At 53.6% G+C, this 19681-nt stretch overlaps 1 protein-coding gene and 1 gene segment (V, D, J or C); both read right to left on the bottom strand.

Moving 5' to 3' along the window:
• Positions 1-19681, bottom strand: part of LOC108178662 (immunoglobulin lambda-1 light chain) — a 353981-nt gene that overhangs the window by 252554 nt on the left and 81746 nt on the right. The window lies entirely within an intron of this gene.
• Positions 4757-19229, bottom strand: LOC138847364 (probable non-functional immunoglobulin lambda variable 5-48). The segment is given in 2 exon segments: positions 4757-5187; positions 19144-19229. Coding segments are annotated over 2 exon segments (462 nt in total).

Raw genomic sequence — 19681 nt, 5'->3', positions numbered from 1 at the left:
TTCTGTCTCAATTCACAGGGACCCATGAATCCAGCCCAGCCTATTGGTTCCCATCCCTGATATAATGTATTGCTTCTCTATTGTTCTCAGTTTAGCAACAGATTTATATTCAAAATCTACTCATCAGTGAATCCAGAATCCCAAAGTATAATGTCCAATAGAAAGGGTAATTACAGGCCTTAGATCTGTTGTTGGAACTGGGATGCCAATTTATTTGAATTCACACATTCAGTGATCTTGGCTGTTGGTTTTCCCCTGAGCCGGGCAGTGTCTGGGCTCTGTGGATGCAGCAGGAACAACCACAGAAGAGAAGCTCCCTGCTCTCTAGGAGCTTGGAGCACAGCGGGGGAAACACTTAGGAAACAGAGTCCTGGAGACAGGTCCTCCTGTGGCTGAGCCCTGACCACGCTCACCCTGGGGCCTGGTTCCCGCTCCTGACTACTGGGAGCTGCTCGTCTCCCATGAGACACAGACACCACACTTCTCCAAGCTTTGTCCAAGCATCCCCCAGTCTGCCGCCCCTGACCTAATCCTGGTGCCCGTGTCCTTCACAGTTCACCGGGGCTAGGAAGCCTCCTGGGGGATTTGCCTACCATGAACCCCATGATCCTTCACTCCTTAAACCAGGCTCTGAGTGATAGTTCAAATACCTGCATCTGATAAGGATTCTTCTTGCATGGAAATCTCCCTTCAATTCTATCTCTAACAAACTGAAAAAAATCACTCAAGTATCTCACACGGGGATTTTCTGGGGTCACCACTGTTTGTTCCCAGTTCCTGCCTTACCTGTCCCTCCTGTGCTGGGACAAAGGCAGAAGCAGATGCTACAGGCAAGGAGGATACAGAACCAAGGGTCAGGACATTCCTCTCTAAATCATTCTGATCTCCCGGCCCCATCACTGTCCATCACCACTTAGAACCAAACACATGCTGACTACCCTGAGATGGGCAAACATTTATTTTTATTACATGGCTTTGTATTTGTAAAAACATAGAACACTACATTACCACTTTTGAATATTTCAATGCTGTCCCCAGCTGTACTCAGGCTGTTGTGCAGTGTGTGTAGAACCAGGCACAACCAGCACTCAGCAGTGTGTGTTGTCCCAGGAGGATCTGGTTGAAGCTACATTGCAGGTGGTGGGAGAAGTACCAGAGCGATCAGAGTGAAGAGAGAGATGACTGAGAACTCTGCCAGGGAGCAGTAGGTGAAGCCACCACAGGTATTTTGCAGGAGTGGTCAGTCAAATAAACATGGAGGAGGCACAGTTATGTCATGTTCTTCCACCTACATGGAGTGATCCCTCAGCCAATGAGAAGGGGGTGAGAAGATTTCATTATGTTTGCATCATGGCTGCAGATGGGTACACTCTGTAGGAACTGGGATCAGCATGTGGTTCCCAGGGATCCCAGGGCAGAACCATGGGGAGTACAATGTATCTGGTTCCCTCCTGGGAGGATTGTACACAAAGGAAAGTGAGGGATGGGATGAGACAACTTTTCAAGAGCTATTCGGCAGTCTTGGTAACAGAGAAACAAGTTTGTGTCCCACTTCTCCATTCATCTGGGTCACTGTGTTTAACTATGCAAGCCATCAATGAGAGAAACTACACCACAGATGTAGTCGGCTTCATCCTCAGCCTGGATGTTGGAGATGATCAAGTCGTGGTCAGCCTCAGAGCTGGAGCCTGAGAAGCGATCAGGGACCCCGGTCCCCTGTTTATGGTTTCCATCACTCTCAAGATACTGCAGGTACTGAAGGGCCTTCCCTGGCTGCTGCTGATACCAGTCAATGGTGTAGTCGCTGTGCTCAGAGCTCAGAGTGCAGGTGAGCTTGGCCGAGGCTCCCAGGGCGGCAGACACAGAGGGCAACTGAGTCAGCACAGGCTGGGACAGGGACCCTGAAAGCACAGACACCGTTACCCTGGAGGAAGCACAGGGTGGGGGCATTGCTCCCAGGAGGTGGGGGAGTTAGGTGACCCAGCTGTCTTGATGTGAGGCCCCTCCTGACCTGTGCTCTGGAGGAGGGTGAGGAGGAGGAGGAGCGGGGTGCAGGCCATGGTGCAGACTCCCCAGGGCTCAGCCGAGGCTGACTCTCTGCAGGGCTCTTATCCCCAACCTGGTCCCTGAGGAACCTGAGACGTCCTTCATGCAAATCTGCTCCTCTTGCTCTGAGCAGCCTGGCCCTGCTGTGACCCGTGTGCAGCCCCTGTATCTGGCGGTTCTTTGGGGGCATCCTGGGCTCCTTCTCAGGGGCAGCCCCCACCTGGACTCTCACTTCCATGTTCTCTTTGCCTCCTCAGTGGGAGCAGCAGGTGACTCTGCCCACTTGACAGGGCGTCCTTGTGGAACGCGGTCTCAGACACCCAGTGCACCCACAGTGAACACACACAGGAGCAGATGTGATCACAGCTGACCACCGTGCCAGTGGGCCCTGAGCACACCTGCTGGTGGCTGAGGACGCCAGGCTGCCCTCGTCCTCCTGAGCCCCTCACAGCTTAGCCCAAGGGAACAGGGTGGGGAGCGCTGGGAGAATGATCCACCCTGGGAGGGGCACCCTGGATTCACTGGGAAGTGAGGAGCAGCCCAGGCATGGGAAGTGGGAGATTCAGTGAGGTCAGAGTAGAGGGAGAGGAGCAGCCAGGGTCACACTGCCTAAGACCTCCCCTCCCCCTCCGTCCCCACCAGCAGCCAATTCTGAGTCCACGGCCAGGGAGCTGTGAGTTATCAGCGAGTGCTGCCTGGGTCCCTGGGGAGGAAGCACCTGCTATGGCTCCTCCAATGCCCCATATTACTTGTGTCCACGGCGCTATAACCAGGAACAGTTTGAATCGGCTTCAGACACTGCTCACTCCTGGATGGGTCCACAGCGCCCCCTGGTGACATGAACCACAGAATGGGAATGACCGAATTCTCCATAAGGTCCAGCAGCGCTTTTTCCTTCCAGCAAATATGGAGTTTTCTTTTCCATTTCACCTCCTCCAGCTTCAATCAGATTAGTATTTGTGTTTTGCTGTTGTTACTTGGAATCTGTACGTCCTTTATTTCCTGTCATGATGTGCCATTAAATCTCCCCAGTGTCTGCATTTTACATAGTGATTAAGTGTGTTTTTAGTTTCTACGGGAACTTTTCTTTTCATGTCACTTTTTACTATTTACACTTTCATAATATCAACTTGTTTCCATTTATAAAATTTTTCCTTATTTAACATCATTCCCTTTTGTTTCAAAAACACTTTAAAGTTTCTTTAAAAGAACATAGAACGGCTGTTGGAAGATCACTGTCACGACTTGAACATCAACATCGTCTCAGCATTGGAGTCCGTGGTTTGCATTTTTCATTTCTCATTCCAGTCCCAGCTTCCCGAGGTCCTGATGAGCTAAGGGGACCTCTCCGTTGTGCAGCAGAAGTGTGGACATCGTGTGGTGCTGTGCTATGTGGTGCAGAACGGTTTCTGTGGTGGAGCCTGGAGCAGTGATGCTCCCTGACTGCAGCGCTAGGGGGCGCAGTTGGGTTCGCTCCCCACAGGGCTCCACGGCCATCAGGAGAGAGAAGCCCAGGGCTGCGTGGGGTGGATTTGCTGCTATGAGGTGGACGTGGAATTCACCTCTCCGTGTGGCTTAACGTGCCACCCTGCAGCAGTTAGTGGACTGGACAAATGAGTTGGTGTCTCCTCTGTCCACTCCCCCACATCTGGTAGTGTTCTCATTGCTTGATTTTTCTAAACTAGAGATGGCCAAAGCGAGGAACTCAGAGTTCAACACCAGTCTACCCCATGGGAGGAAGGCCCCGAGTACAGGAATCATAAGCTGTTGGTGTCTCCGTGGTGCATATTAGCAGGAATCAGGATCCTAAGCTGAGCCCCAGGATTGGAGTGCGAGGCTGCACTGTGGGATTCGTCACCCAAATTCAAGTCCACCACTGCCTGCTCTCCTCCCCTTCCCCACCCAGCACTGCTTTATCCCAGGGCAGACCCGGGCTCAGCTCCTCCCCGGGCCCCACAGACACCACTGGAGTCTCCTGCAGGGCAGCCTCGCTCAGCTTGTCCGCTGACCCAGTCTCACTGCTGAGGTGCAGCTCAGATCCCCACAGGGCCCAGCCTATGAAAGGCGAGGGGAAGGAACTGGGGCTCTCACTGTCCCCGACTGCACTCTGTGCTCAGGCCTGCTGATTCCCGGTGAGGAAGGGTCTCAGGTGCACACTGGTCCCCACTGACCAGAGGCCACTGGACACTGGGGGTTCCTCCTGCTTCTGCTGGGCAGGGGATGGAAGATGATCCTGTACTCAGCACAGTGGAGTCTTCTGGAGGGGCAGAGTGGGTGGACACTGTGCATTCTGGGCTGCTGTTGGCAGTGTCCTGTCCATGCCCCACAGCTCATGGACGACTCCAAAGGCGAGTTGTGAGTTCCACTGTGATTTTCCATTCAAATGTGCAACCCATGTGGAAGAAAAGTCAATTGTAACATCTAATGTGTGAGAGACAAGTATGTTGAGTGAGTGGTGCAGAATCAGTTCCTGTGTCGTGTTGGAGACTGAGGGGTGGGAGGAGGGGAGCAGGCAGGGAGGGGCCAACAGTGCAGGGTGGAGGCTGCCGTGCTCGTCTCTGGGCTGGAGGTGGAGGCCAGGAAGAGTGCAGCCTGCAGCACAGCTGCTCCGTCTGTCTGAACACAGCGTGGGGGTGGCTGTGACCTGAGTCCCCACGGGGGAGATCAGGAGTTGTGGAGATGCAGGGGGGAGGAGGGAGGGTTTGAGGGCTGACATCAGGGTGAGTCAGTGGGGCTTGGGCCATGGACGCGTGGTGTCCTGAGAGGGAGGTTTTTGTCTCAGTTCCTCGTCATCTGCAGCACTGTGAAAACCAACGCTGCTCCCACTACCATGAGCTGTAGCACAGTAATAGTCGGCCTCGTCCTCGGGCTGCAGCCCAGAGATGCTCAGGACGCCTGCATTGGCCGAGTCATCCTTGGATCCAGAGAAGCGGCTGTGCACCCCGGAGCCCTGGTGTTTAATTTCTTCTGTGTGGTAGGTCAGGAGATACCTGGGAGGCCTCCCTGGCACCTGTTGGTACCAGCCAATTCCATAACTGCCAACACTGTAGCCAGTGCTGAGGGTGCAGGTGAGTCTGGCTGTTGTGTCCAGAGACGCAGACAGGGAGGGCGGCTGAGTCAGCACAGGCTGGGAGAGGGAACCTGCAGACACAGACACACAGGGAGGGGGCAGAGGTCAGGCTCACGTCCCTCAGGGCTCTGAGCAAGGGGTCTGAGCCAGGCTGGGACCTGGTCCCCAGGGCCGTCCCTACCTGCGCAGTGAGAGAGGAGCAGCAGGAGCAGAGGAACCCAGGCCATGGTGGTCACAGCCCTGACGCCCACAGTGGGCTGTGCTGCCCCAGGCCTCCTTTTCTTCCCCAGCCTGTGCCAGAGGAGGGGCTGCACATGCAAATGAGGCCCCACCCAGTGCCTGCCCGCCCCTCCCTGAGCCCTGGTGCCTGGCTCTGCTCCTATTGCAGACAGAGTAAAGTCAACATTTCCTTCATTCCCTGGGGGCCTTGAGAGGAAACACCTGTGACATAAGACAAAGGACCTTTGCCCAGGGACTCTGCCAGGCCTGGGGGGACACAGATGCTGAGGCCCCATCAGTGAGAACGTTGCCCAACCCCCAAGCCAGGGCACCTTTGCATGAATGGTGGTGAAGGAAGGAGCAGCTGTGTAGGAATCCGAAGTTTGTCCCACAGCGCCCCCTGGTGGCGGAAAGGCACAAAATTTCCCGTGGTCAGGAAGCCCTAGAGCCCAGCTGGTTTTTGCAGTTCTGCACTTTCTGTCTCCTTTCTCAGGAACCCATGAGATCCCTGAGGGTGGGTACACAGACCTGGATGGACTTTTCTTTCAATCCCTTTCTGACCCCTCTGTGAATTTCCTCCTGGATTTCCTGGTGGATCCTTTGTGCGTGGGGACCTCTGTGGTCACCAGAAATGTCACCAGAGAAAAGGCTGTGGAACCATGGGGTTCTTGTCTTTATGCAAGAAAGAATTCTACCATGAGACAGAGAGTGAAGTGATAAGGTTTTATTGGGGATAGGGTGTATTTCAGAATGGACGGGACAGACAGAGAGCGCCCAGTCACTCAGGCTGGGGGAGAGCGAGGTTATATGGAGAGAATTCACCTGGGCAGGCCAGGCGGGTGGCTCAGCAGAGAGCAGAGAGCTGAGCACACAGTCTGTTTAATTCCTGGTTTTTAAGGGAGTCTGTGTACCCACCTCCCCCTCTCCTCTAGGACAAAGGATGGAGAGGCCTGGAGGAAGGGTTTGTTGGGTGGAAATTAGCAAATTCCTCCCCAGATTTGCTGGCACCGGGCAGAGTAGATGGGTTTCCCTTAGGGTGTCTGTGAAGGTTTTAAAACCCCATGTATTCAGGTCAGGGAACCCATTTGGACCTGAAGAGAGAATTCTCCTAAGAGCTTTCCCTGTGGGCAGGACTGGGAACACCTGGACTCTTACCGGGGTGTGAGCAGGATTTTGCAGTGCAAGATGCTGGGTTTCTGGATATTCCACATAGATGCTGCTGTTCGGGTCCATCTCACACACACAGATGCTAAATTCCTGACTTCCTGCTTAATACAGCCTAGTGGTCTGCTTCCCATTGGCTGAATCCATGCTCCTCTTTTGTTCTCAGTGCTAGCAACAGATTTATGATTCAAAATCTGCTCCTCAGTCATTCAGAATCCCAGACTCACAATGTGCAATAGAAGGGATCACTATCTGGCTTTAGTTCTGTGTGGGAACTGGGATTCCAATTTATTTGAATTCACACATTCAGTGACCTGGGATGTTGGTTTTCCCCTGAGCCGGGCAGTGTCTGGGCTCTGTGGATGCAGCAGGAACAACCACAGGAGAGAAGCTCCCTGCTCTCAAGGAGCTTGGAGCCCAGCGGGGGAAACACTCAGGAAACAGAGTCCTGGAGACAGGTCCTCCTGGCTGAGCCCTGACCACGCTCACCCTGGGAGCCTGGTTCCCACTCCTGACTACTGCCATTTGGGGAGTGAACCAACAGAAGGAAGAGCCCCTGCCTGAGCTCTGGCGCTGGGCTCTGCTCCCACTGCAGACTGAGGAGGGTGAGAGTTTGTTATCATCCTTGGTGACGCCTTGGGGGAGAGGAAGCACCTCTGAGACAAGACAACGGTCCTTGCTCAGGGGACTCTGTCACGTCACAGAGGGCACAGGGGCTGCATCCCCATCAGTGAGCACAGGGTCCACACGGCAGTCCCACAGCGCCCCCTGCTGGTGGTGATGCATACACTTCCCCATGACCCAGAGACCTGAGGACCACAGAAATCCTGCAGCTCTCCAGTCACTGTGTCCATTCACCCACCCACGGCCTGATGTAGAAGCTTGGACCTGATAATCTATGTGGTCAAAACCCTTTGATTAAATAAAGTACTCAGTTCCATGGTGGAAGACTGTTGAGTCTCTAATCCAATGAACTTGAAAACAATATGGGATTAGAATGTGCACAATTGGATCTCCTGGCAAATGTGGGAAAATGGAGTTGATGTAGGCTGGAAGCTGTGGTGTGTGCACCTGCTGCACATCACTGCTGTTCCCCTAGAGATCTTACACAAACTCTGCCCTGAGAGCCGGTGTTTCTATTCTGGAGAGCGAGGTGGCAGGAATGAGGTAGATGGAAGGGAAACTCTGCAGCCCACTGGCAATGGGATGTGCTGTCCTCCTGTGGGCCTGTGATGAGGTAAGGAACGAAAATGTGCCCGTGGGGGCCTTCATGGCCCATGGGGTACAGAAAGTCATTGAAACTGATGTATGATGGGAAAATTTTCATTCATTTACCGAGGAAACTATGCCAGCATCTGTATAAAAGGTATTGTAAAGTCCAACACAAGGGCTAGGGAGCATTGTTTTAAACACCGCTTGGATGCCCATAACCCATTGAATTGGCTGGGGTAGAGTCCTGGCTCCCCCTTCTGTTCCAGCTTCCTGCTACCTGCACACAGCAAGGCAGAGGATGATGGCTCCTGGGGCACTTGGTTCCTGGCCAGTCATGCAGGAGCTCCAGATGGAGTTTCTGGTCCCCATCTTCAGCATGGCCCAGCCCTGGTAATGTGGGCATTTGGGAAAAGAATCAGTGGGTGGAAAAACCCTCAGTCATCTTCTCTGTCACGTTGCCTTTTAAGTAAGTAAATAAAATTTTAAAAACATCACAGCAGGCTACATTGTGGTCCAGAGGGTTAAACCACTGTGTGTGAGGGCTGCCAGAGTAGCACAGCAGGTTAAGCCACCGTCTGTGATGACAACATTCCAAAGGGTGGGGGTTCGAGTACTGACTGTACCAATTCCAATCCAGCTTCCTGCCCATGTGCCTGGGAAGTGGCAGAAGATGTCCCAGCAATTTATGCCCCTGCCTTGCCTCCCATGTAGGAGACACGGATGGAGTCTGGGCTCCTGCAGTTGTTGTGGCCACTTGGGGAGTGAACCAGCACATGGAAGATATTCTCTCTCTCTCTCTCTCTCTCTCTCTCTCTCTCTCTCCCTCTCTCTCTCTCACTCACACACACACACACACACACACACTCTTTCAATTAAATAGATAAATAAATCTAACAAATACCGAAGCCATAGACTCTCCTCTCCTTGGTGACACATGGCAAAGGTATATGAACCCAGAGGGAAACAATACCTCAAAGCAATGATCTGCCCTCTCAGCCACAATGTTAGTAAGGAGGACTCTGAGCTGCTCTGATTCTAAATTTCTAGATGCAGGTTCCCTGTGATGAGTCTTACAAACCTGTGAGTTCCTCCAGCGAATTCACAGAAAGTATTGCACTCGATAAACAGTGACTGATGGACCTGGATCTACAGAGAGATTCAGTAATCCCTGTGGCACATCATGAGACATCAGGGCAGGTGCAGGGCAGAACCCAAAAGCAGACAGAAAAGGGGAAGAGGGCAGAGTGAGGCTCTGAGGACCTGGCTGAGCAGCCTCCCAGGGCCAGAGTGGGGACCCTCTGCATCCACCAGTCCCAGCAGAATAGAAAACAAAACATGGAAAATGAAGGCTTCCTTAGCAGTTGCACCAGCCAGCAGTGTGTGTGTCCAGATGAGAGACTCTGCAGTCACAGTCACGTCCCCAGGGGTGGCCACTATATATGTGTTGGGGGTAACGCAGGCTCCATCATGTTAACCCAGGCCCTTATTTTTAATCATCCTCAAGAGCACACACAAGTCTCACAGCTCAGCCCTGTCCTTGTGTGTGGCAGTGAACCAGGGCTCTGTGCAGTCATCCTGTGCTGGGGAGGCCAGGAACCCCTGGGTTTCTGTCTCACTTCCCCCCTGAACCACAGCACTGTGTCAGCATGCAGGCTGCTGTCCCATGCGGCACAGTAGTAATCAGCCTCATCCTCAGGCTGCAGCCCAGCGATGGTGAGGGAGGCCGTGTTCCCAGACACGGAAACTGTGAACCTGTCCGGCACCCCTGAGGGCCGCATACTGCCATCATGGATGAGCACGGTGGGGGGCCTGCCGGGCAGCTGCAGGTACCAGTCTGGATGTCCACGCCCCACGTTGCCTGTGCCTCCAGTGCAGGTGATGGTGACCGCCTTCCCCACAGCCCCCGACACAGCAGCTGGCTGAGTCAGGGCAGCCTTGGCCCAAGACCCTGAACATGAGAAGAGATTCGGGATGAGAGAGGCACTCAGTGCACGAGGACACACAGAGGCTCCCACAGTTCCTTTCCCCGCACCAGGCACCTGTGCAGAGAGTGAGAAGGATGAGCAGAGGAGCCCAGGCCATGGTGAGACCCTCCTGCAGCTCTGTCCTGAGGACCCTCAGCTGGTCCTGGGCTCCTCTCTTCCCTCTTATCCCCTGCAGCACCTTGAGCTGAGGGCAGGGCCCTTCATGCAAATAGACCCCTCCTCCTCACTGTCCCAGCCTGGTCTACACCCTGAACTCATTCACCATTCAAATATTGTCCCCGGTGCCACAGCTGGGGATTTTTGACTGTCTGTGGTTCTAGGGTCATTGAGGACACAGTGTCTGTGCCCCAGGGAGCCTGAGCAGGGGCAGCAGACTATGGCCAGTGGGTGGTTTCCAGCTGAGATGCATCAGTGAAATGCCAGAGTGCGCTCTGTTGGCTGAGTCACATACACAGTCCAGTCTGGGTTCCTGTCCCCTGTGCATGCCCTTGTCCACTCTCGCTGGGCTGTGCAGGCCACACCACACCTTCGTCTCAGACACAGACACAGCCTCCCACACTTGACTTCTGCCCAGCTCTCAGGCTGCTCACAGGACACACCTGCGCTCTCGGCCTCCCTGGTGGAGCTGCCCTGGGTGCAGCAGAGTGGGAAGCTGAGGGGAGACAGAGCCGACACCTCCCTGGGGGTCTCCAGGAGCCCCTCACTCTCCCATCTTCCCTGGGCAGCCTGGGACCTCTCACAGACCCACAGGACCTGACCCTCATGCTTGGGTCTCTTTCTTGGCCAAAAGAGATAAATAATAGAAATAGAGAAAAACTCTTAAAAATCAACATTTAATCCCAGGCATCAACTCCACGTGATGTGCACACTGAGTGGTGCTGGCAGAGAGGAGCGCAGAGGCTTGGGGCCACTTCTGACTCCTCATTCTCCTCCCTTCCTGTTGCACTGGGAGGCGATTCTTCCCCTTCTGAAGGCTGAGGCCTGTGGCTCTCATATCCCACCCTGGACACGTGGACACACACTCTCCTGCAGTGTCGGAGCCAGCAGAGATGAGTTGGGGACCTGCCTCCAGGGGACACCCTGGGCTGTGCAGGTCTCTCCAGCAGCTCTGAGTCTGCACCAGCTGAGCTCTGGAGAGAAGAGAATGGGGAGCAGGTGAGAGGGGGAGGGGCTGTGGGGATGCACCTGTGAGTGCTGCTCTCTGACGCCCCCTAGTGGAGGATGAAAGACCCACCTCTCCTGAGTTTCTTCCTCTCCTGGGGAGAGCTGGGCTCTTCTTGCAAACCTGCTCCTCTGCACTTGGCTGTGTGAGCTCTTTCTCACCTACTTGTGGACCTGCCCCTGAGAGCTGGTGCTGGGAAGAGGCCCCCAGGGAATCCTGTGAATTGTGCTTCGAATCCAGAGGAGAGAGTTGTGCGTCCAGTGGTGACCTGTGTGCTCAGGCACCTGTGAGATCAGCCCAGGAACTGCAGGTGTGACTGTCATTCATGCATGTTCTGCACAAAGCTCTCTTAAGTGAAGGGAAGGTGGGGATGGAACCTTCTTTTATTGTTCGGAGAAAAAAGATACAGTCTACTAAATCCAGACACAACACTGATTCCTAAACTGGAAGTGGTTTTCCTGTCTCCGTGAAAGAAGTTCAAATACCATTCCTTTTCTGTTTGTGTGACATCACCACTTCCTCAGGTAACAAAATAGGGAATCTTAGAGGCTTTAATCCCTGCAGGTTGCAGTGCTCCAGCTCATCCCGTTGGCCACCTGGGTGCACAGAACCTGATATCCAAAGGCACTGATCACGTGAGTCTCCCTTACTGACAAGGGACCACACTGTTAGGACTCTCCCTCCTGGACCTGGAGACCGGGGTTCCCGCCCACTGTGTGTGAGGACTGGTTTCTCACTGCCTGGCACTTGCATCTGTGGTCAGGGGGAGAGGCACAATCGTCACACCTGCTCTTGGGCTGGAATTTGAAACACGTGCCTTGTCTGTGCTCATCTTGCACTCTCGACAATGCATTCGTCTACTATGATGTCACTGGATTTGTGCTTTTAACTCGCATTTAGTTCACGTGCATACTGTTATAATAAACAGCGTGGAGCAGGCACACAGGATCCTAATGCTTCCGGCTGGCATTCCCCTTGTGCCGTCCAGGTAAAAACAAGGTCATGAGTGGAACCCACGACCTCTGACCTCTCACCTGAGCTCTTCTTCCAGCCCTCTCTGACAGAATGTTCTCCGGTGCAGACGCAGAACCTAGAGAACCGTGCATGGTTCCTCATGAGGTCTCTCCACAGGATGTGTGGGGATGTAGCAGAGAGCAGGGGACAGCAAGGTTTCTGTGAGGTCTGCAGCATCCTACAGATGTGCGCACTCTCTGGGAGCCTGGCCTGGCCGTGTGGCTCCCAGGGAGCTCGTGGGAAGGGAGAGGCACTGGTTCTCTTCTTGCAAAGCTTTACAGAGGATCCGTATATTAGTGTGATGGGAAACCTGGATGATGCTCAAGGGCCACAGGCAGTCTTGGTAACAGAACAGAGAACTAGGTTTTGGTCCCACTTCCCCATTCATCTGGGTCACTGTGTTTAACCATAGGATTCACCACTGCTATAGTCTGTACCACAAATGTACTTGGCTTCGTCATCAGCCTGGACGCTGGAGATGATCAAGTAGCAGTCAGTCCCAGAGCTGGAGCCTGAGAAGTGATCAGGGACCCCGGTCCCCTTGGTGTAGCTTCCATCACTCTTAAGCCACATCAGGTACTGAGGAGCAGTCCCTGGCTTCTGCTGATACCAGTCAATGGTGTAGGTGCTGTGGGCACTGCTCAGAGTGCAGGTGAGTTTGGCCGAGGCTCCCAGGGCGGCAGACACAGAGGGCGACTGAGCCATCACAGGCTGGGACAGGGACCCTGAAAACACAAACACCCATTACCCTGGAGGAAGCACGGGGGGCACATCTGTAAGAAGGTTGGAGGCAGTGTCAGGCGGATGAGGGGTAAGATGCCGAGCACCATCCTGACCTGTGCAGTGGAGGAGGGGGAGGGGGAGGAAGAGTGGGCTCCAGGCCATGGTGCTGCTGCCCTGGGCTCTGCTCAGGCTGACGCACAGCCATGCACTTTTTTAAAAAAAATTTTGACAGGCAGAGTGGACAGTGAGAGAGAGAGAGAGAGAGAGAGAGAGAAAGGTCTTCTTTTTCCGTTGGTTCACCCCCAGAGGCCGCTGCGGCCGGCGCACCACGCTGATCTGTGTGGGGAGCAATCCGGACTGGACTGAGTTACTGGAATTAAGACTTATTCTATGCATCTGCTCTCCCACAATATGGCGCTGGGAGAGAAGTAAACAGCTTCCGCACAGCTGCCTCCAGTTCAACCAATAAACTGTAGGACTTGCTCCTGATTGGAGAGCAGCGTACTCGGCGTGTGGGCAGCCGAGTTAGGATTGGCGGAGGAGGACTATAAAGGAGGAGAGAGACGGCATGCACCAGGAACATCTAAGGGGAACATCTAAGGGGAACACCTGTGCAGCCCCCAGAGAGCCGGCCGGCGGAGTGCCGCTCCCCTGCGGAAGTGGGGAATGTGGCCAGGGGGAACCGCCCTTCCACGGAGGTGGAAGGGACAGTAGCCAACCCGGGAAGAACCAGCAGCAAACCCGGGGAGGGCCGAGCAGACGAAAGAACAGCGCAGGGTCCTGTGTCGTTCCTCCACGAAGACGGGGAGTGACATAATGGTGCCGTGACTCGGATAGGAAACCTAGGACGGATAGGAAACCTAGGACGGATAGGAAACTTAGGAGGAAAGAAATGGGAAAATACCAGAGAGAGAGACTAGCAAACAGCCTAGGGAAAAGCTGGACGGAAAAGGTGCCGGAAGAAGCTATTGAAAGCCTAGGCATAGACTCGGATATGGACTGTGGGAAAGAAGTTAGGATTGAAAGCGAAAGTGAAAGCTTTCATAGACTCAGATGCAGACTATGGCGGGGAAGCTAGGAGATTGAAAGCGAAAGTGAAACCTGGAGGAGGCTTGGACTCGGATACGGACTGTGGGGAGTAGCCAGGAGAAATGAGAGGAATATTGTTGGAAGAAAACTTAAGGAAACATACCGGGTAGAGAAAAATGTTAGGGAGGATGAAGCCGCGCAGAGCCGTGAAGCTGCCGCAGGGCGAGGTGCCGAGAAGCAGCCTCGGGGCGAGCGCCGCCGGGAAGCCGCAGGGATAAGAGAAACAGAAGTTTAGAAGTAAAAGGAGAGAAATAGGAATGCTGGAAGATAGAAGTAAAATGGGAGAAATAGGAATGCCCGGAGATAGAGAAATAGAGAAATAGAAAGGCCTCCCCTCAACATGGCAATGAGAAAGCTTGGATTCGGTCTGCCTGATTAAGTGAGGCGATGAGCACCTGCGGGCGGCTAGCAGCTTATGCGCCGCAGGTCACCGAAGACAGGCACGAATTAACATCAGTAAGGCCTCCCCACAATACAGCAATTAGGAGGCTTGGATTCGGTCTGCCTGATTAAGGCGGTAAGCACCAGCAAGCAGCTCGACCAGAGTATGAGCTACAGGTCACCGAAGATAGGCACGAACCAACACTAATAAGTCTCCCCCACAATACGGCAATGAGAAGGCTTGGATTCGGTTTGCCTGATTGTTAGGGCTTGTAAGCCCCTGCAGGCAGAGCAGAGCATGCGCTGCAGGGCACCGAATACAGGCACACATCAGCGTCTAAAAACCTCCTCACAACATGGCGAAGAGAGGACCCGGATTCGGTTTGCCTGATTGATAGGACTTGTAAGAACCTGTGGCAACTCTAGCAAGCAGAGCAGAGTGTGTGCCACGGGGCACCGAAGACAGGCGCGTATCAACGCCAAAAATAAAAAGAAAGGGGGATCTGTGGGGAGCAATCCGGACTGGACTGAGTTACTGGAATTAAGACTTATTCTATGCATCTGCTCTCCCACAATATGGCGCTGCGAGAGAAGTAAACAGCTTCCGCACAGCTGCCTCCAGTTCAACCAATAAACTGTAGGACTTGCTCCTGATTGGAGAGCAGCGTACTCGGCGTGTGGGCAGCCGAGTTAGGATTGGCGGAGGAGGACTATAAAGGAGGAGAGAGACGGCATGCACCAGGAACATCTAAGGGGAACATCTAAGGGGAACACCTGTGCAGCCCCCAGAGAGCCGGCCGGCGGAGTGCCGCTCCCCTGCGGAAGTGGGGAATGTGGCCAGGGGGAACCGCCCTTCCACGGAGGTGGAAGGGACAGTAGCCAACCCGGGAAGAACCAGCAGCAAACCCGGGGAGGGCCGAGCAGACGAAAGAACAGCGCAGGGTCCTGTGTCGTTCCTCCACGAAGACGGGGAGCGACAGATCTGAAGCCAGGAGCCAGGTGCTTCTCCTGGTCTCCCATATGTGTGCAGGGCCCAAGGACTTGGGCCATCCTCTACTGCACTCCCAGGCCACAGCAGAGAGCTGGACTGGAAGAGGAGCAACCAGGACACAATCCGGCGCCCCAACTGGGACTAGAACCTGGGGTGCCGGCGCCACAAGGCAGAGGATTAACCTATTGAGCCGCGGCGCTGGCCAGCCATGCACTTTTATGCACTCTATGGAGCCTTAGGAGGGTGGGAGAACTTCATGCAAATTCAACCCACTTCCTCTGGCCAACCACGCAGTACCCAGGCTTTTGAGAGAGCCCAAGATCTGTGAGTCATTTCTCAGTTGAAGGCCTGGGCGAGGTCAGTCCGTGACCTCAGGACAGCCCCTGAGGCTCTCTGGGCACACAGGAGACTTCACTTCTGCTTCAGTGAGCACTGACCACAGACCAGGATGCAGGTGTCTGGCTGCCCAACTGAGAGCCCACCAGACCCCTCAGCAGCAGGCCCACAGCACCCCTGCTGGCCAGGGCCAGATCCACAGTGGCTGTGACAGGTGGCAGGTGTCCTGGCAGCCTCCCCCAGCCTGCAGCCCACTCCTGCCCAAAGTCATTGCGAGCCCCTACTCAGAGCAGCCTCCCACATGCTCTCACTCTTTCGTGTTCTGTTTGGGCTTCCTCAGGGTGCACAGCACACAGGGTTCTCCCCACCGGATTAGGTCCCTTAGGAAACAGTGGCCTCACACATGCCCTAGAACACAGTCAACCAGCAGAGACAGGAATCAGCCAAAGTGAAAGAGACAGAGAACAGTGAATGTTGAGCTGAGAACCAACTCCACAGAAGGCTCCCTCTCCCCGACTGAATCCTTGCAGAGCAGCACACAGGGGTAGTGTAGGGAGGATTTGGGAGAAGAAACTCACTCGCTTGTAGGATTCACGGGACTACAGGAAAATGCAGAGAGCCCTAGGACAGACAAGGGGACAGTCCCAGTGAGATTGAAACAAAGGAGTGGGAGTGAGAAACTTAGAATCTTTGAGAATGAGTGGATGACAGTTCCAAGGATGGGGGTGGGGAATGAGCAGTGACTCCTAGCAAACCCTGGTGAAAGGTCACAGGCGACTCTGAGGACCTTGGCAGTGACCAAGAGGTCATAGAGAAGACAGAGGTGAGGAGGGAGGGGGAGACTCAGGACTGAGGAGGAGGCCGGGGATCAGAGACGATGAGCAGCCATAGGTTCAGGTGGTCTGCACATTGGGAAAGCCTGGAGCAGAAGCAGTGGAAGGTGGGTAGAGTCAGGGCGAGGCCGGGGCGGGATGAGCTTTGGTGCCTGTGAGCATCACCTGCGCTCTGCCTCCTGGAAAGAGGCCCCACAGCAGGCTTGCGGCTGTCACCTCTGTAGGCTGCATGCATGGAATCTGCATTGCTCCTTAACCCCTTCCTTACATCGGTCACGGGCATCTGTTTTGGGTTTTGTCCAATACATTTTGATTTCCAGTTACAAAATGTCTGTGAATGTTGTTGTGTTACCTGATGCACGTGGATCTCCTGTGCAAGATTCTAGAAATGCAGACTCCAAGGCCCTGTCCTTGGTCCTGAATCAGAATCCACACAGAGAACATCCCAGGGCCTCCTGTGCAGGGCATGGTCTGAGCAGCACTGGTCTCAGCCAGGCGGGAACCCTGGGAAGATCTGTGTCTGGACTTGATCCCAAAGCCTCAGCCAATGGTGCTTCCTGGATGTCCAGACACGCTCCATTTTCCCACATTGTTCACAATAATTCACCAGAGTTTTTCCAATAAAAGTCTCGGGAATCCACTCCTTATCACAAAATCTGAGGAATGACCAGAATGTAAGACCATAGTCACACTTTACCCATACCAGTAAGAAATTTAACTGAGTTAACATGTTAACTTTGCCTTAGTTCCCACAATTTGAATCAAGTTGAGTATTTTGAAAAGGTAGATGGATATGCTGATACAAACAGGCTGATATAATACAATACACTTCATTATTGGTCTATTTAGGTTTCCTGTGGCTCGATGACTCAATGTTGGTAGCTGGTATGTATCCAGATCTATGCATTTTGATTTTCAAATTATTTGACATAGAGTTGTTTGTAGTATGACCTAGTGATTCTTTGGATTTCTGTGTTATCTGATGTAACATCTCCTTTTTCATCTCTGATTTTTTATTAATTTGAGTCTTGTCCTTGCCCCCTTTTTTGGTTAGTGGAACCAGTGGTTTGTTGATTTTGTTGATTTTTTCAAAAAACAGCTCTTCAGAATCTCACTTAACTTTCTCTATTGTTGGTTTCACTTTCATATTTTTTTATTTAAATTACTGCTTTCCTTGTACTAATTTTGAATTTGTTTTTCTTGTTTTTCTAGGCCTTATAGATGATTTCTTAGATCATTTAGTGGATATATTTCCAGTTTCTTGACATAGTCACTAATTGCTGTAGACTTCCCTCTTCACACAGCTTCCGCTGTATCCTGTGAGTGATGGGCTGTACTGGCATCTTCATTCATTTCCAGGAAGGCTTCTACTTCCCTTTTGATTCCCTGGATGACCACTTGGTCAATCAGCAGGGTCTTGGTTCTGTCATAAACAACAACAGCTGTGTCTAAACGGTAGAAATTTGAATACAGACAGAATTGTGCAAAGTTTTTGAGCCATGGTGTCCAGAATTGTGTAGATCCTGAGAGATGCTTACATCGATTTAGTTTCTTACTGTTTTAGTTTCCTACAGGTCTCATGATGAATACTCACAAAATGGGCAGCTCAGACACAAGAACTTGTGCAGGCCCAGATCTGAATGATGAAAGTTCCTGGCCCCAGAACAGAGAAATGCTTCCTCTGAAGCCCAGGGGGAATCCTCTCGACCTCAGCATCTTCATAAGAGGTTGCAGGAGAATCACTGGGGTGCCTTGGCCTGCCCCTGCCTGGTCTCTCTATCTCTCTGCTTCTTCACATTGATTCTCCTCGTATCTCCCTGTCTCCTCAGCTCTGCAGGGTCACAAGGCTACCGAATCCATGACGGCATCCGCTCAGCTAATTCTCATAGCAATGATCCTAGGTTCCAAGGACGACGCACTCTAAGGTACTGAAAGTTAAATTTCAAAGAATTTCTTGGGAAGATAAGACTAATAGATGACATGTGTTTTGAAGAATCCTTCCCACTAACAGTCACATTGTTTTACCATTTTATGGTCTCGGAAGCATTTGCACTGTCTGGAAACACAGCCTGATACTATCACTGTAAGAGTTCACACATGGAGGTTTCTTCCCTTTGTCTTAGCTGGCACAGCCCTCACTGGAGCTGCTGTTTCTGCAAGATCAGTGTCTGTGCTGGGTCCTGAGATCTCAGCGCACTTCCTGTCCCTTCTGGAATAGAAAATCATGGGAGGTGCAGGAGGCCTGAGGGGTGCAGGGCAGAGGGGAGTGAGGAGGGAGGGGTGAGGCCGTGGGCAGGGAGAGTGAGTGGAGGCCACATCCATGCTGTGTGCCGTGGTGCAGAGAGAGCACACATGTCTAGTGCAGGGGCAGCATGCATACGCCCACGCTGGGGGTCACTGCTCACCCCAGCGCCCACTGTGTGGGGTGAGAAGGGAAACTGAGGATGATTGGGTTTCTGACGTCAGCACTTCCAGGGCTGAGCACAGGACTTCTTCCTGTCCACTTAACCGAGATCTGAGGGCTGTGCTCTCGGCCTGGTGTCTGCATCTGTCTGTGCCTCCCCCAGATGCCCTGTGTGGCTCAGGGTCTGGTGTAACCTGGGTGAGTTCCCCTCACTTCTGCATAAGCAGAGCCTGCTGCAGAGAAGTGTGTCCTAAGGGGGCTCTACAGACTCTGATCTCTGCAAAGAGCCACAGAGCCCAGGACTGTGGTGCAGGGTTTTTGTCTCACTTCCTCTCATCTCGCCATTGTGTCCAGAGACGCAGACAGGGAGGGCGGCTGAGTCAGCACAGGCTGGGAGAGGGACCCTGCAGACACAGACACACGGGGAGGGGGCAGAGGTCAGGCTCACGTCCCTCAGGGCTCTGAGCAAGGGGTCTGAGCCAGGCTGGGACCTGGTCCCCAGGGCCGTCCCTACCTGTGCAGTGAGAGAGGAGCAGCAGGAGCAGAGGAGCCCAGGCCATGGTGGTCACAGCCCCTGACGCCCACAGTGGGCTGTGCTGCCCCAGGCCTCCTTTTCTTCCCCAGCCTGTGCCAGAGGAGGGGCTGCTCATGCAAATGAGGCCCCACCCAGTGCCTGCCCCGCCCCTCCCTGAGCCCTGGTGCTGGGGCTCAGCTCCCACTGCAGACTGACGAGGAAGAGGGTTTGTTACCCTCCCTGGGACGCCTTGAGGGAGAGGAAGCACCTGTGAGACGAGACAACGGTCCTTGCTCCGGGGACCCTTTCACGTTTCAGAGGGCACAGCTGCCCCATCCCCATCAGTGAGCACAGGGTCCACAAGGCAGACCCACAGCGCCCCCTGCTGGTGGTGATGCATACACTTTCCCATGACCCAGAGACCTGAGGACCACAGAAATCCTGCAGCTCCCCAGTCACTGTGTCCACTCACACACCCACGGCCTGATTGTAGAAGCTGGGACCTGATGACCTGTGTAGTTACTGTCATTTCTAACCC

Source organism: Oryctolagus cuniculus, chromosome 21, assembly GCF_964237555.1.
Source record: "Oryctolagus cuniculus chromosome 21, mOryCun1.1, whole genome shotgun sequence".
NCBI lineage: Eukaryota > Metazoa > Chordata > Mammalia > Lagomorpha > Leporidae > Oryctolagus > Oryctolagus cuniculus.
Note: the sequence above shows the minus strand (reverse complement) of the source record. Positions and strands in the feature narration are given on the sequence as shown.